The sequence below is a fragment of the Primulina eburnea genome, chromosome 13 (genome assembly GCF_022965805.1).
Source record: "Primulina eburnea isolate SZY01 chromosome 13, ASM2296580v1, whole genome shotgun sequence".
In the NCBI taxonomy this organism is placed as follows: Eukaryota; Viridiplantae; Streptophyta; class Magnoliopsida; order Lamiales; family Gesneriaceae; genus Primulina; species Primulina eburnea.
In genome coordinates, this window is record NC_133113.1 from 25,571,329 (window position 1) to 25,588,494 (window position 17,166).

The 17,166-nt window shown below is 36.3% G+C and overlaps 1 protein-coding gene across 1 annotated transcript; it reads right to left on the reverse strand.

The window, feature by feature from the left end:
- Window positions 1-1,376: 1,376 nt before the first annotated feature.
- On the reverse strand, window positions 1,377-14,032 carry LOC140810011 (protein transport protein SEC31 homolog B). The gene is made up of 22 exons (XM_073167803.1): window positions 13,528-14,032; window positions 12,985-13,060; window positions 12,759-12,881; window positions 11,404-11,500; window positions 11,280-11,316; window positions 9,196-9,301; window positions 9,047-9,104; window positions 8,685-8,782; window positions 8,429-8,548; window positions 7,887-7,929; window positions 6,936-7,045; window positions 6,705-6,832; window positions 6,056-6,605; window positions 5,869-5,961; window positions 5,069-5,254; window positions 4,773-4,986; window positions 3,896-4,005; window positions 3,628-3,813; window positions 3,372-3,497; window positions 3,019-3,292; window positions 1,858-2,096; window positions 1,377-1,763 (listed from the first exon to the last, which is right to left on the reverse strand). The coding sequence occupies exons 1-22, from the start codon at window positions 13,845-13,847 to the stop codon at window positions 1,674-1,676; spliced, it is 3,384 nt and encodes a 1,127-aa protein (XP_073023904.1). The 5' UTR covers window positions 13,848-14,032; the 3' UTR covers window positions 1,377-1,673.
- Window positions 14,033-17,166: the final 3,134 nt, after the last annotated feature.

Consider the following 17,166-nt stretch of genomic DNA (forward strand, 5'->3'; position numbering starts at 1 on the left):
CAGCAAGACTAGGGATGCATTCTTCTAGAAAAAGGTTTTTTTTTTTTACATAAAAAAAATTATTTGAAGAGTTGTTCTGAATATTAAGATTTAAGGGTAAGTCAAGTATAAAAAAATAAGAAAATATTATGTTACAACCGAATTAGATTATTATTCTATAGGAAAAATAATGATAGAATTGAATCTAATGGATTCTTTAGTACAGAATTTGGAGATATGATTTCACTTTCACATCTTTGAATCAATGATAATCGTTGGATCGTGTGTAATGTGGGTAATACCCCATGGTATAGCACCACATTAACTAGTATCATCAAATTTATTTATTTTAAGCTATTAATATTAGTAATAAATTTAAATTCAATTTATAGGAAAAAAATATTTCAACATATGATAATTACATAAATACAATTTATGCGGCGGTTATATAATAAAAATCATATTTCAATGGGTTTTTGTATCGAACGTTTTGAAAATATATTAGTAAATTTCCTTGATAATATGAATAGAAATCTCTTATTTAAAATGCTTATTTTATCCAATATTTCATATATTATAATGTTGAGTCGTTTTACAAATATGCATTGAAAAAATAAATGAATTTGTTATCCCTATATTTTTTTACCGTTCAAATATTTAAATTTTGTGACATTTACTCCTTAAATATTGAGAAAAAAACACTGCGAAACAGATAACAAGGACGAGAATGAAGATTTTTCTTTTTTTTTTTTGGGAAGATTTTTCTGGTGAATCTGTTTATAATAAATTATTTATAAATTATTTATAAATTTAATTTTCAGTTTTGAATTATGTTATAAAGAAATAAATAATATAGTACAAGCTTTTGTTGGAGCATCTTAATTTGTTTTTTTCCTGAGAAAGTATCTTAAATAATTAACATAATACATAAATAAACTTGTATTATTCTGCTCGTGATACAAATTCCAAAAACTCCACTGCTCAACTACTTTTTTGACCAATGACCATTATGTATTAGATTTCTATCTTGATATATATATATATATATATATATATATATATATATATATATATATATATATATATATATATATATATATAAGTGACCATTATGTATTAGATTTAATTATTTTATAACAGTGGTGAAAGTTAGAGAGTCGAAAAATATTTAAATTAAATATGTGGACTGAGATGGAGAAAAAGATACATATAATACCGCAGAAAAATATGCAGGGAACACGGAAGCATTTTAGGAAGTTGGTATAAAATTTTATATTGGTCGACAAGGTCTTATGTTCAAAGTATAAAAAATTACGAATATTGTTAACAAATCCAACCACTGGCTAAGTATGATTCTAGTGCCAAAATAAATATATATATAAGAAAAAAGGCTGCAATCTAAAAATAAAATTGCACATACATATAGACAGCTGATGTCTAATGTACGTTATGTGATAAACAATGGTCAAAAACTTTCATTGTCCAAAACTATCTTTACTTGCTTCAATTGAAGAATCCCAAATCATTTTATTTTTGTCTAAATAATCCCAGTGAAATCAAAGCAAAATACTCCTCCGTCCATTCAGAGTCTTAAATTCTGAGAGTACAGATGACAGAAAACAAGATTAAACAACTAAAATTTGATGACAACCACAAGTTGAGGAATCGCGGGAGTGGAGATGCTACGATATAACTTATCTCAAGCTCTGTCTTGTTTTGATCATTCTTTTGAGCGTTGCCAACCAGAAATTGCACTCGTCCCAATCACTTGTTGTGAGTTGAACCTATTGTTTCATTGTTGACAATTAACATGTAGCTCGTAACAATCAGATGTGTAAGAAGAGCACGGAATTGAAAATAATTGAGATTTGCGGATACCTGGATTTGAAGAGCGGTGCTGAAATCGCCTTTGTCCAATGCCTGACAAAGATGCACGAGCTTCTCCGCGGCGTTTTTTGATATATCTCCACTATTGAGCTTTGCAAACAAGGCTCCTAACTTCTTTGAGTTGTCCTCTATTTCCCGTTTCTTAGCCGGATTTGCTCTTGATCCTCCCAACGCTTCAGAAGTCTCGTTAAACAGTCTAGTTAAAGTTGAGATGGCAGGTTTCTGTTGTGCTGTAGCAGGTACAAAAAATAAAATAAATTGCTCTGAATTAAAAAATTTCAGAACCACTGGCCCAGTGAGACTAAGACTAATCAAGATCTCCTGTTAAAACGGATTTATACAAGTTGTCATCCAACCACATGCATGGAATATGAAATAAAATGCATTTATGCAACAGAAGATCTGAAATTCAGCAAAACTATGTACATCCTAATTCTGGCCAAGCAACAGAAGCTATAAACAGAAATAAATTAAATTATTCTAATACTATGTACATCCTAATTCTGGCCAAGCAACAGAAATAAATTAAATTATTCTCTTGCACACGGCTATAAGAAGTCTATCTAAATCTCAGACTAAATCGTTCCTTCACCTTTGTCATTGAGAAACCTAAAGTCGTCTTTGAATTGATTAATTTGATGGATTTCATTAATTTCAAATTATTAGACTTTTTTGAATTGAAGAAATTCAAGTGAATTTCAATTCATCCCATATCAAGTTATGATATTTCAATAATAATTGTGTTGGATTTCAAATACACCAAAAAGATGGGTGTTAATTACCTCAAATGTTTCCCCAAATCAAATCCCTCAATCTAAGCGTAACCTAAGTGAAATCTTCAATTTTCTTTACTACAGGGGGATCCCATATAGCATCTTAAAAGTAGCTTACTAACCAAAATAGTATTCCATCCACGTGGATTTGTAATTACAATTAAGAAATGAAACTTATATTTACCCCCACTCCCAACAGTGCGAAATGAACAAAGTATTTCAGAGAATGGTAACATTTATCTTCTACTCCATTTTTCATCTTTATATTCAACTTTTTGTCAGAACATGGTTAATAATTATTAATAAAAACCACTGCTTGCCATAGCTCATTGATTAACTGTTCATGCAATCCCTACCATAAAACTGGAGAAAAATTTACCAGGCACATTCGAAGTATCAACTGTCTGCACAGTTGGTGGAGGAGCAGCAGGAGTGACCGGTGGCTGCACCGAAGCAGGCTGAGTAGGACTCGGAGGTTGCATCCCAGGTCTTTGACCCACTGAATTATTCAGAGGGATGAAACCTCTAGATGGTGGAGTTGGGGCCATGACTTGGGGCATATTTTGCCCCGGCACTGGTCCTACTTGAGATATGTTACCAACATATGGAGCTACACCCGGAGGACCGGCTTGATAACTAGGGTTAGCAGCCCCCTGCGTAAAACATGTAAGGCAGCTTATGAGAGATGGTGAAATTTGAGAAGGGAGAAAAAGTAACAGTGTAACAGCATACTGGATATAACTGGGAACCCAAAGATGATGGCTGCTGATATTGCGTTGCGTTCTTTAATTGAGGTGGGTTCGTAGGAACAAATGTCGCGGCTGGCTGAGTATTAACAGAAGGTGGAGGAAAGTTTCCCTGCAAGGTGGTTAACAAAACACACGCACACATGGAATTAAGAATCTCCTTATGCCACAATAGCCCAAACTAGCATTTCAATGCCATTTCAAATAGTAAAAAATCATTAAAAAAAACAGATGACTGTTACCATCTGAGGTGGAGTTGCTTCAGAAGGAACAAATATGTTTGGACGTGGTATATTAGGCTGAGGCATTGGCTGATATGTGAGAGGAGCACTGTACCCACTCGCAAATGAAATATTAGGTTGCTGCTGATAATTTTCAATATACGGACTGCTCGGGATAGTTGGTTGGATCTGTGATTGTGCTGCATCCTGAGGAAGATAAAAATTAAAAATACATTTGAAAAATTAAATAAAACCAGAAACATTTCAGAAAAGTGAACAGGAAGCACACCTGATAATAAAGTTGAGAGGCATCACCATAACTTGATTGATCAGCACTAAATGCTGTTCCCGTTTGTAATTGTGTGTTCTCATAAGTCACTGTCTTATCGCTTTCTTTTTCTGTAAAATCAAATCAAATGATCCAAATTCAAAGATGAGCTTAGCCAAAGAGGCTTAAACTTCATTGAGTAAATCATTGCAACAAGTATATTCACAAGACCATGTCCTCCTTATTGATAGCATCAAATGCAAAGAAAAACCTACAAAATAAGTTTGATCTAAATGACATATAAAGTTTAAACAGGAGTCTACAAGTAACTACAAGGTGACAGCAGAAATCAGAGAAGCAAAAATATAGTTTCCTGTTCTTTCCGTTTATCAGTAGGAAATTCCATGGTATAACACATCTGCTTCCCGAGATAAATTGCAACTTTCAAAACAACCCCTGGTATGTGGAAAGAAAAATGTGTCCTTCAGGACGCAGGGATCTAGATGGACTAATAAGTCAAACAGATACACCTTGTAAATTAATTTATCCCCACTGGACATAGGGATGTCAGATACAGTATATACACTCTTGTTATTTAGCTTTTACAAGAAAAGCTAGATATATATGGCTTTCAGAATTGCTTAATCATAGTTTGCATATACTTCATAATTTCTAAGTAGGGTGACTTCGAAAACTCAATTATGATATACCAGCTCGCACATGATGCTGAATTCCATCCATCTACGTCGCTAACAATGCAGGTTTAACAAAACACCTATGGCGTATGGGAAGCATATCCTAAATATTTTCAGCATTTTGTTCACAACCAACCACCAAACTAAACCAAGTTGGGCTCAGAAAAGACGTGTGTGGCAAAAGACATGGAGTAGAGGCTTACCTGGCTCGGTTGAAAGGGTAATACGATCACGTAGGATCATAAGTTCAGTAGATAGTTCTTCAGTCCCCAGAAGATTCAAATATTCCATTGCTGTACTTAAAAGCCCCTGACTTGCTAATATTTCAGCATACTTCTCGACTAGCTTACACAATGAAGCACTGAATTGTTTATGTCCAGAGGCCAAAGCAAAGACAATAGTCTTCTCCATTAAATCCTTTAGAATAGAAACATTTGATGTATGTCAATATAACATCTACAAAAACAGCCATATAACAACATCTAATGAATGCACTTACCTGAAGACGGTCTACATAAGGTTTTCCATCGTGCTCTGTTGTCAAATTCTTTGACCACATTTCCACTGCTTTGTCGATATTTCCAGCACATATATAGCAAAGTGTTGCGGCAGATGTATCACCAGCAGCCACGAGTCTTGCAGCAAGAGTGTCACATAATATAGTCCACTCGTCTGTTTGTGCAAACTGGAAGGACACAAATCCCAAGCATGCTATTAGATGATAATCATAAATAGATAACAAATTATTATCAAACATAAAGATATCAAATCATGTGATCCACTCTATTCATGATGTAATAATGATATAAAAGAAAATGCATCACATTCATCCATCCCTACGACTCCAGACATAATCAAAATTTGGTCTCTCAATTATCAGAAGTCCGCAAGTAATGACTCAAATTGGAAATTATTGGCAGCAAAAGATAGTTATTTCGACCACTGCGAATAAGTTAAGAGACGTCCATGTTCATAATATAAACCCAAGATCATCTAACAATATATGCATGTGTATACAGATATATTTAGCAATGTCTCAACATACAGGGTACAAACATTTACTTTACAACAAGAAATTGACAGTGTGTCGTGTGATTTAAAAGGTAAGATATCAAGAAACATCATATATCGAGTCAATGATGCGTGCACATAGTACACACAATGTGGCAGTAAGTAAAGCTTATCAAATTCGAAGCCTTTGGCTAACTAAAAAATCAAGTATGATCAATCTATATCGGATGTGATTATATTTCAAAGTATTGCAAACACCACTTGTTTTTCCCAGGAGAACGCACTTACAGTACAAAAGAGCGCAAGAGTTTCCTTCCATGATTTTAGGGGCCTTGTATTAGCTATGCTCATCAGGTCATTGTTTACCATGGCTGAAACAACCTAAAATACAAAGAGAATAGAAAACCCAATACGACGATCAGCAACAAGAAATTAACTCATCACCTGAATAATCCAAAAATTGATGTTTTACCACCTTCAGGTATGGAGAATGACTATTCTTAAGGAATTGATCCCGTGTGCGCTCCCACAAAGAACCACCACCAACATGAGCAATGACCAAAGCATCTGCTAACCTATTTGCAGAGATGCATTGTGCAACTGCTCCCTTGTAGTCCCCAACAATCAAAGCACGTTGAACAGTATCATCAAATGATGGGTCAAAACTCTCACTTTGTTTGTCTATTTCTTGTTTGGATTCCTTTACTGGTTCTTCAATGATAAATTCTTTCTTATTAGTCGAGGAAGGCGTATCTGTTTTAGGACTGGCAAGATTGTCAAAGAAATCTTCCTCATTTTCAGTTGATGTTAACAAAGACTCTTTGTTCCCCAAAACTCCTCCTTGATCTGGCATACCATCATCAATGCGAAGAGAATCCACTTGCTCGGAGACATCATTTTGTACAGCATCACTTGCTTCAGAGGGACGACTAAAACCAAGATGAGAAAGTAGCTTCGACCTTGCCGTCCCATCCTCAGTGAACATAACCTTCATAAAGCCCCATATTTCCCGATCCTCCACAGATCTGAGCAGGAATAATAGAATAAAGGCAAGTTCGAGGCAGCAAGATGAATCATAATTTCGAAAAATTTAAAGCAACAAATCTGGAACATTAAAAACATACTCAGATTCTTGAGATTTTCTATCACATAAAAGTTTTAGAGCTGATCTGTCTCCATTTCTTATCGCAGCTTCAAATTCAGAAGATCGACTCACCAAAGCATGTTCTGTAACTAAGTTGGACAAATAAACCTGAAAAGCAGAAATGTTGTTCTATTGTCAGTGAAAATTCCATCATAGCACAATTCCAAACAAGGCCGCTAAAAAACAAAGATTTAAGACTCCCTCAGCATACTTCTGAAGATCGATTTGAAGTTTCCATAGAGTGGAATGAAACAAGCTTGCCTCCAAAACCAAAAGATACTCCAGCCTTACTCTTGTACCACTTTGGAGCCCTCATAGGTGCTGAGCAAAACATGAATGTATAAGAATTCCCAAAACCTTAAACTATGACAACCAAAACAGTCGGAAAAATGACATGGAAACAACAATAAATATCAGAACTAACATTGGAATGCACATGATTGATCAATAAATGCAGAAATATAAGGAAACTAGTATTTTCCGCCGGGATTTTTAAATAGCAAGGACCCAATAATGCAAGCAAACATAGAACCCTCAGCTTGGTCAAGTCGCAGGTGTTGGTTGTTACATTTATTTTACTTTTCTTTCGGATCGTGTAGTCTTAGACAATTTCATTGCCCCTTGAACTAAATGCAGGAAACTCTCAAATAATCCTAAAATCACAAATAGTCGTCATTATCAGACAAGTGTCACAAGCCTTAAGCAATGAAATCCACGGCACCAGAAAAAAACCACTAAATATTGTTCCTTTCCTGGACATTCAATCCATTGCGCAAAATTAAAGAAAAATGTGACAAATAGCAATGTTTATTCTCACTTAATAAAATTTAAACACTTATATCTTCCGTCAAATGTATATCTTCCGTCAAACGTATATCTTCCGTCAAATGCAGGCAAGCAAGGAAACAAGCTCAGGAGGACATTGAATAATTTTACACTGTTCAGTCTGCACATGGAAGTGAAGCCACACATAATCCTATCACTGGGACCAACAATTATCTCCTGCCACGAGTCTTGGAACATAAAATGAAAAGAGAAGTATGATAATGTGATTAATGCAGTTCATAGATGCTAAGAGCTTATTCCAGAACAAATATTTAATCCAAGATTTCCACGTAGATGGGTCAGAAAACAAAATCTAGTAATTATTCATGAATGGTACCTGCCACAAAGTCACTCTCTCCAGAACTATATCGACCACAACCCTGCGGGTGAGAAAAAATCAGAATCACTAGCAAAACAAGAGAACAGAAATGATCAAAGATAATTAAGACCCCACAGAAAAAAAAAAGAAAAAAAAGTGAAAAATTCATGGTTCACATAACATGGCACAAATTCAATCTTTAGCACATTCAGAGTAAGCTCCCATGAAAGATCCATTCTATTAACCATTAAGATGCAGTAGTTAAAACTTAAACAACTACAGTGATTCCTCTATCCCCATCTTCATATTGTTGTACATTATGGAAACAATCACCAGTTATACGCAATGCTGTTCATAAAGCTATATATATGTCACCTGATATCCACATCTATACTGCTAAATGACTGAATAATAATATATGAATTTGAAAGGTACAATAAAAATTTGGAAGACCAACTAAAGACGCATATTCACTTTCCAGTCGGTCACTTCTTAAAAAAACATCCTCCATGAAAGGTCAAAAAAGGCACCAAAACAAATTCCAAAGAACGTGAAATAACCTCTATATTATAAATGCCAATTTTCCCATCAAACGAAGATGCTGATACGACCCCCGGAATCTTAGGATACCAGTGCACATCAAAATTCCAGTTGGTTCCAGCAGGTAATTCAGCCACAATCTATCAAAACAATCCAAAACCAACGTGGATATGTGATAAAATGCCTCTCAAAAAATGAAGCAAAAAATAACAGAGGGAAATTTTCCATGTATTGAGAAATTACTCAAAAACTTGAAGCAATAAAAAACAAATTCACCTCTCCAGAAACAGTGTCCCAGCAAATAGTACGATTATCTTTAGCACAGGTAAGCAAATATGAGCTGTCAATGGGGCACCATGACATTGCAATCACACCTGATGGAAATAATAAGTCACAAGTTAAATTATGCCTTAAACAGTCATAATCAATTGCAGATCACATGCATGACGAATGCAAAATCAAAGATATGACCAAAAGTATAACATGCAAAGTAACAAAGACAAAATCCAAAGGGACGACAACAATCCATGAAAATCAAATAATGACCCACTCCACCTGAGAAACTCAGAAAATTAGGATAATTACATCACTGAATAATCTCTTATATACGAGAAGTGAACCCTGAAGAAAATACATACCTTTTGTATGCCCGGCAAACTCTTTAACAGGAGTCATTATATTCCGCATATCCCAAAGCTGATACAAACAGTGGCTATTTACAATGTTAAAATTTTGAGCAGTTTGAGATGGAAACATTCATACCAAGAAGATAAACTAAAAGCATTACCCTAAGAGTCGGCGAACTATCTTCATCTGAAGCAACAATGAGCTGAGTAGCAACATCGGGATTCCACTGCATCACGGAGCACCTTCGTCTAACAGAATCTGAGAAACTGAGAGACAGGCATATATAATCAGAAAGAGGGTGAATAGCGTTATAGCAACAAATTTTCGCTCTTAAATTAACTCAAACAGAGAGGAAAAATTCCCTCCGAATATTTATAGCACTAGTAATATAAAAGGAATACCAAACTGCGAACAAACCTTCAATTAATGAATATTATGGCCACAAGAGAGGAAAAACATTTATAAAAGAGAACAATTCCTCACTTGCCCCTAGCTCAAGCTACAACTAACAACAACAAAATGCCCAATTCCCATTATTCATTCTTTTTGTTTCCTCTCCCACCCCCAATGTACCCCTAACACATGCACTCTTATATGTCCCCAATAGATGGACATAAAATAAATTGGGATTAATTTGTTTAGGATTCCAATATCACAGCCATTCTCAAGGCTATTCAAACTATTCCCACTCAGCCAATGGCTCTCTCTGAATTTGATTCCCAGGTGGTGGTGCTCATTTGTTGTCACATTCTTATCCTCAGCTTAAACCACAATTCTTAGTGATTTGCTCGGGCATTGATGTTTTAAGGGTTACAGGATTGGCGATACTGAAAACAAAATTCCTTCTACCAGTTAGCGCCAAATTGTTGACAAGTGACGACCCAAACATCTTGTATATTGTTCATTAATCATTGGCCCCTTACAAACTTCGAACTTAACCAACGGAAAAACTACAACCCCTGACAAACTCAAAGCCAGAGCAGAGCAATTTTCCCTCATGCATGACTGTCATCATGATTCAGCCCTTATCCTTCAAATCAGATTGGGTTACAAGTTAGTAGCATACTGTGTTTAATCTGACTCCTTATCTTCTTCACTCAGCTTGTCTTCTACATCCGTCGTCAATTCCATAGCCTGCATTACTGTCGAAGAACCATGGATGCAAACCCTCTTGCAGCTGCTCAAAAATACCCCAAACACTGCTCCTCTGGCAAACCTTTCACCTAGGCGACCCAACTCCCCTGGGCCCATCTCTTGCCATAGTGAAGAGAGTTGCTCAACGGCCAACGGGGTTCGAAGCTTCCCAACCACTAAGACAACGATATTGGTGAGTCCTCCAGAAATTTTTGGAATCATCTTTCTGATCCCATGCAACTAAACCACTGGGTTGTGGGCCCATCCATGCATATAAAGGCTATTAACTTTATTTTCAATGCATAGCATTGATTTGAATACTGTTCAGCCTTTGAAATCCATCCAGACAGAGTTATTTATCTCGAAGTTGGTTAAATCCATCCTTAGCAAGGCATCTTTTATCCCATGAAATAAAAAATTTATATCCCCTTCACAAACCCTTCGAACTCATATAGGTTTTCCACCTCGAGTACTCATAGGTTTCCTCGATTCAGCCCACATTCTTCTCACCTGGAAAGCTCTCGGATGAAATCACAATCTCTCCACGGATAAGTTTCTTCAGCGTGGTATGGAGACAGAATGAATCCCAGCTACCACATCCAATTTTTAATTCATTTTTCTAGTTTTACTCAATGATGTCCAACTACTTTTGGGTCATGAATTCCCTTTCTCCTGAACAAAGTACCCTATCCACAATTTTCTTGTTTCACATCTGAATGTGTGGTTTTCAACTCATATCTGGCTGGTCAGATTAATTGTTTAGACCAAAACTTGCACACTTAATCAACTTACACAGAGAGAAAAAAAGATCGACTAAACCTTCTAAAATGAAGATTATGGCCCAAGGGACAACCCTCAACAAGAGAGTGATTCTTCACTTGGCCTTAGCTCAAGCTAGAACACTCTTAACCAAAAAATGCCCAACACATCCGGACAACTTGCCATATTTATTTTTTGTGTCCCCCTAAACTCATGGGTAAACTCACCCACACCCTTAACACATATATTTCCGCAATAGATGGGCCTAAAATATATTAGTTAAGCCATAAGAAAAAACCTCGATGGTTGAATATGCAACAAAAACTTCAAAATTGATGGCAAAAGATTTACCTTATAACTGGTTTTTGCTTCTTCAGATCCCACACCACTGCATTACAGAAAATGCCATTATTCTCACACAAAGGGTAAGAAATATTTAATTGCATAAAATCATATCAAACAACAATATTTTTACCAGTTGTCCCGTTAAATGAAGTGGAGGCCAGTATATGCTGGACCTTGCTATTCCAGGACAAAAAAGAGATTTCACCTTGTGTCGCAGATCCACTACCCTGTGAAACCATTCCAGAGTCTGAGTTCTGATAATTGGAAGTTGAGCACGGAAAAAAATAACAAATTTTTGGGAAAATGTAGGGCCATCATAAGCAAATTCCATAAGACAGGTCGTCAACTAATTGGTGGGTAAAATACACTGTTCATAAAATGCCAAGACTCGAACATAAACTCCCTCCCAATTAAAGAAAAAGAGGAAGAACGAGCATAACTAGAGGGATCTAATATGAAGAAAGAAAAGAAAGGTGCCACTTAGAGATATTAATGGCACAACGAATTGATGGTAACAGATTAGCAGAGTTAATTGTAGGGGTGTGCAATCGGTCAGAACCGAACCGACCGAACCGAACTTTTCGAAAACCAAACCGACCGATTTTTTTTTGGAAAACCGAACCGACCGAATTTTGAAAAGAAAACCGAGGAAACCGAACCGATAAAAATTCGGTTATTTCGGTTTTCGACCGAAATAACCGATTTTTTTATTAAATAAAGTTTTTAAACATATTTACACAAAACTACAACTGAATTTAATACATGATTCAAATATACAGAGATAATCAATTCACCTAGCTAAGTTTGATCAATTAAGAAAACAAAGACAATTTAACACAATTTTAGGTTTATTTGGATTATCAAAAATGCCCTTGTATCTTATTCTAATACACCCTGGTTGCATTATTTTGGTAAATTATTTGATGTTATATTTAAATCGAATTATTTGGATTTGAAATAAAGTGGGTATATTCAATTCATAGTTGGGTTTATTTCAATAGAATTGGGTTTCCAACTTTCCATAATGTAAAAAGTCCAATAGAAATAAAAATGCATCCTATCCAAATTTGAGGCCCAACATATATATTATATATATATGTATATATATTCGGTTTTATCGGTCTAACCGATTTTTTCCCAAGAAACCGAACCGATCCGAATAAACCGAATAAACCGATTAAACCGAATTTCTAAACCGAATAACCCGATTAAGTCGATTAAACCGAACCGAATTTCTAAATTTTTTCGTTTTTTCGGTTTTCTCGGTTTGACCGATATTTTGCTCACCCCTAGTTAATTGCACACAAAATGCTGAAAAATACAGAGTGAAATTCGAAACAAATTCAGATATCATATTACTGGCATTTATGCATTAGAAAATTATTGAACCAAACAAAATGAATTTCTACCTCAATGATTCTTAAAAAAACTAAATTTGAATTCCATGAAAATTATTCCTAAATTTATTCATTCATCACTCCATACCTTGAGTGGCGGAAAATAACTTGGCTCTGATGGTTTCGACACATCCCATATACAAATTTCACCTTCATCGGCCCCAGAAGCGAGAAGGTTGGGAGAAATAAAATTAAACTCCAAGCCACGAACCTGAGTGGTATATTATATCAAACAACCATCTTTCAATGAAAGCAACGAAATGGAATGGCTAAATTAGTAGAAAAGTTGGAATACAGAAACAGAAGATGCTTACAGGTCCTTTGTGTCTCGAAAGATTCTCAATTAGCGCATTTTCACTTGAAAGAGAACCCTTTCTACTTTTGTCGGGGCTGAAAAATACAGGAAATCAAAAAATGTAAACTTGAAGGCTGCAGCAGGATAGAATAATAAACAGAATTACCATATGAAACCGAAATGCTCAAGGTCCAAAATGTCGATGAGAATCAGTAGTGTGATTATTATCTATATTACTGTATATTACTTGATTCAGAAGACAAGTTTAAACATAACGTGAGAGATGAATAAGCAAGACATAATTTCCAGCTATAAGAATAGGTTGACGATGGAAAACAGACACGAATCAAGCACTGAATCACACTGCAAAGCAAAACTAATTCAAAGAAGTATTGGACAAATTCCAACTAAAATGGCATCCGACTTTTGATTGCTGAATTTCAATTACTTCAAAGTTCAGAACTAATGCCGATCACAAAATAATCAAAAGCAGCAGCTGTCAATTGGGGCCTCAAAATGACAATAAAAACAAGTCAAAAGAATCCCGCAAAGTAAAATTTACCAGATCAAGGCCTTAGGATTCCAGAGTCCAATGTTCCCATCAACGAGGCCACCAGCAATGATTCCAAAGGAATACTCCTCGGCATTTGCCGGTCCCTTCGCCCATGAAATCCGATTAAACCGCTCCGAGCTCGGGGCGGAGCCCGCCAAGATCAGCTGCCTATCGTCGGACACAAAATCAAGCTCGAATATATCGAGATTAGCGGAGGAGCTAAACTGCAGATCCACGGCCCCCGCCATCGTCCCCGCTGCCATGTACCTACCATCAGGGGCGAACGCCGCCGATGCGGATCTGTTCACACCCTTTATACACCACGCCATCACCAAAACCTACAAATCTATCAATTAACAAATGTCTATCGACAAAATTGAAGAATTTATCGCGTAGATCTCGAAACTGAGGGGCGAGAATTGCGATCGGATCGACGTTTCGTTGAATTTAGTACTGATTTTTGGTGTCTGTGTGTGACAGAGAGACTTATTTAGAGGGTAACCGAGAATAATGTGGTGAAGTGAGGGTTTTAATTTTGGGATTTGGGCGAGTATGACGTTCGATGAAAGGACAAAAATACCCCTCCAGCGATTTTAGAAGGGTTGGATGCCAGAAATTTTAACGATTTTAAAATAATTATGATACAGTTGAACTATTTAAAGTTAATTATTTTAAATATTATATTTTTCAAATATAAATATATAATAAATTTAGGAACTTATAAATTATGAGGTCTTATTTTAAAAATAAATTGTTAAAAAATATTTGGATTAACTTATTTTAAACAAGTTAAATATATTTAATGTGTTTTGTATTATAACATCTATATTAAACACGTTAAATATAGTAATTTGCATTCTTCTATAATGTTGATAGGTCTTATTTGTATTCTCGATCGATCTCTTTTTTCCTTTTAGAATTTTTTCCTTTATAACAGCCTCTCAAATGATCATATTTGATTTTCTCGAGATTCCGTATCATTTTAAGGAAAAAATGTTTATTTTTCCTTGACTATAGATGCTTTTGTCTTTCAAACTCAATGGTTATATTGGCAAAGAGTGGGTCTGTGGGGCCCTTAACTCCTAATCGTTATTACAATGCAATCTGATTAGGGTTTAATTAATCACAGCGGAAAACGGGTTTAAAATTTCTTTACAATGAGCCCAAAATATCTCTTCTGATATTTAAATACTAAAAATAGTATCTAAATTCAAATCATAAAACACGCCCACACATAATCAAAACCAATCACATACAAACAACTCATATTCTCGGGACATGCCCCGGTATATAGATACGTATACATACATACTGGGAACAACATATAAAAACCTCAACTCAACAGTGGCTCCCTCCAGAAGTACCCTCTCCGGTCTCCGGATGTCCTGGAGTACCTGCCATTGTCCACACACAAAGACAACAACAGCCCCCCTTGGGGGTGAGCAAAGCTCCGTATGGAACAACCACAATATATACCACAAGTATCTAAACAATGATATATGGTATGCAATGCATGTATGTCGTGGAGGTATAGGGTCAAATGCCCATCCACTGAGCACATGTCAGAATCAATCGAATCGCTATCAAATCAAATCAATGCTCGAGCTGGCACACCGGCCGATATGGGAATACACATATGACAACGTCGACGAAGCGTCGTCAATCCCACATCTCATATCCAATCATATGGGGCCACAATTGTCTATGCTTTACGGGTCATATAATACCGGCATAGCGATTGTGTTCACAAACCCCGGAATCCAATCAAATCATATCAGGGTATCCAAGGATCATAGCTCAACGTGTATGTCATGTATCGATGTATGCATAAAATAATGTGTGTTAACAAAACATTTATTTTGTACATCGATACTCAAATCTCAATGTCATGTATGTCACATCAAATCATTAAATAGGCACATAGACACGTATTCCAATCCAATCCAATCAATCCAATCAAACCGACATATATCATATAATACAGATACCTGTCGTATGTTACCCGGTCGCAACATACCTCAATTCTTCGTTTCCAGTTGATGTAGCTTTAGATTGCAGTATAATAATCTATCTACATCAATAACATATTCATTCAAATCAATAACATACTCCAAAATCAATAATATGAGTTTCAAATATCATTTGAAACTTCAAAGATTCATATCAAATCATAATCATATCATAATTCAATTCCGACTTCGAATACTAGTTTCTTGTCGGTTATTCTACTACATATCAGAAATTCAACTTCAAATACATGCTATTCCAGCACTATGATATTTAAAGCTGCTGGAACTCGAAGAAAATTACCTCAGTCAGAAGCCTTCGACGCGACGATTACAAATATATAATTTGTTTCGCGTTTAGACGGCGTTTAGAAGTCGATTCAGAAGAAAGAAATCGAATTCTCTCGTGTCTCTCTCGAAGTTGCTACGTACGAAATGAAGAAATCGAATAGCAAAACGTTCTTATCCTTCCACCGCTTTCGCGCTCGGGCGGTAGAATTCTCGCGCCCGAGCGCGAGACATTCTGTCCCCGAACGTAAGTTGTTCCGCGCTCGAGCGGTCGAAAGTTACCGCTCGGGCGCCGCATGTTCTGTCCCCGAGTTTCATTTGTGCCGCGCTCGAGCGGTCGAAAGTTACCGCTCGGGCGCTTTATGTTCTGCCCGAACATCACCTTTCAGATATCCTGGCGCTCGGTCTTTCCAATCGAGCTCTTACAACGTCAATTCATATACAATATTCATTTTCCAATTCATTGTCATAATATACATCAAATACATAATCATATGACAATTTCATAAATTATCGATAATCACGTAGGATTTACGATAATGCGATACACGGTCCTTACATTTCTCCCCCTCTTAAAAGATTTCGTCCTCGAAATCTCAAACATTCTTATATACATAACATGGCAAACATACATATGTTACCAGTTATAATACATATCAAAACTAAAATCAGAATACGGATCAGAATACATAGAATACAATGGAATAGATGTCGTAGAATCAAACAAATGAGGATACGAATCTCGCATCTTGCTCTCCAATTCCCACGTTGATTCTTCAACTCCGTGTCGTGTCCATTGCACTCGTACCAAAGGGATCGATTTATTACGCAATATCTTTTCCTTTCGATCCATAATGCGAACAGGTTGCTCAACATAGGAAAGAGAAGGATCAAGTTCAACCTCATCAGGTGCAAGCACATGCGATGGATCAGGTTCATATTTCCTCAACATAGAAACATGAAACACATCGTGAATAGCAGATAGAGCTGGTGGCAATGCCAATCGATACGCAAGATCACCAACTCGAGCCAGAATCTCGTATGGACCAACATAACGAGGAGATAACTTCCCTCGCATGCCGAATCGAACAGTGCCTCTAAAGGGAGATATTTTCAAAAACACTCTGTCACCTTTCTGGAATTCCAAGGGTCGTCTTCGTTTATTCGCATAACTCGTTTGACGATCCTGAGCAGCTTTCATCCGCTGCCGAATCAACTGAACCTTATCGTTCATTTCCTGTATCATTTCAGGTCCAGTCAACTGTCTCTCACCAATCTCATCCCAGAATAACGGTGATCTACATCGTCTCCCATATAAAGCTTCAAACGGTGCCATACCGATACTCGTCTGAAA

What these genes read in the sequence shown, in the direction of transcription:
- LOC140810011 (XM_073167803.1), bottom strand. Translation starts at nt 13,847, where the DNA reads ATGGCGTGGTGTATAAAGGGTGTGAACAGATCCGCATCGGCGGCGTTC. An exon ending in GGGACACTGTTTCTGGAGAG is followed by an intron (nt 8,549 to 8,684) that starts GTGAATTTGTTT and finishes TTGTTTTGATAG; the next exon opens with ATTGTGGCTGAATTACCTGC. An exon ending in AGAGAGTGACTTTGTGGCAG is followed by an intron (nt 7,046 to 7,886) that starts GTACCATTCATG and finishes TGTTTTGCTCAG; the next exon opens with CACCTATGAGGGCTCCAAAG.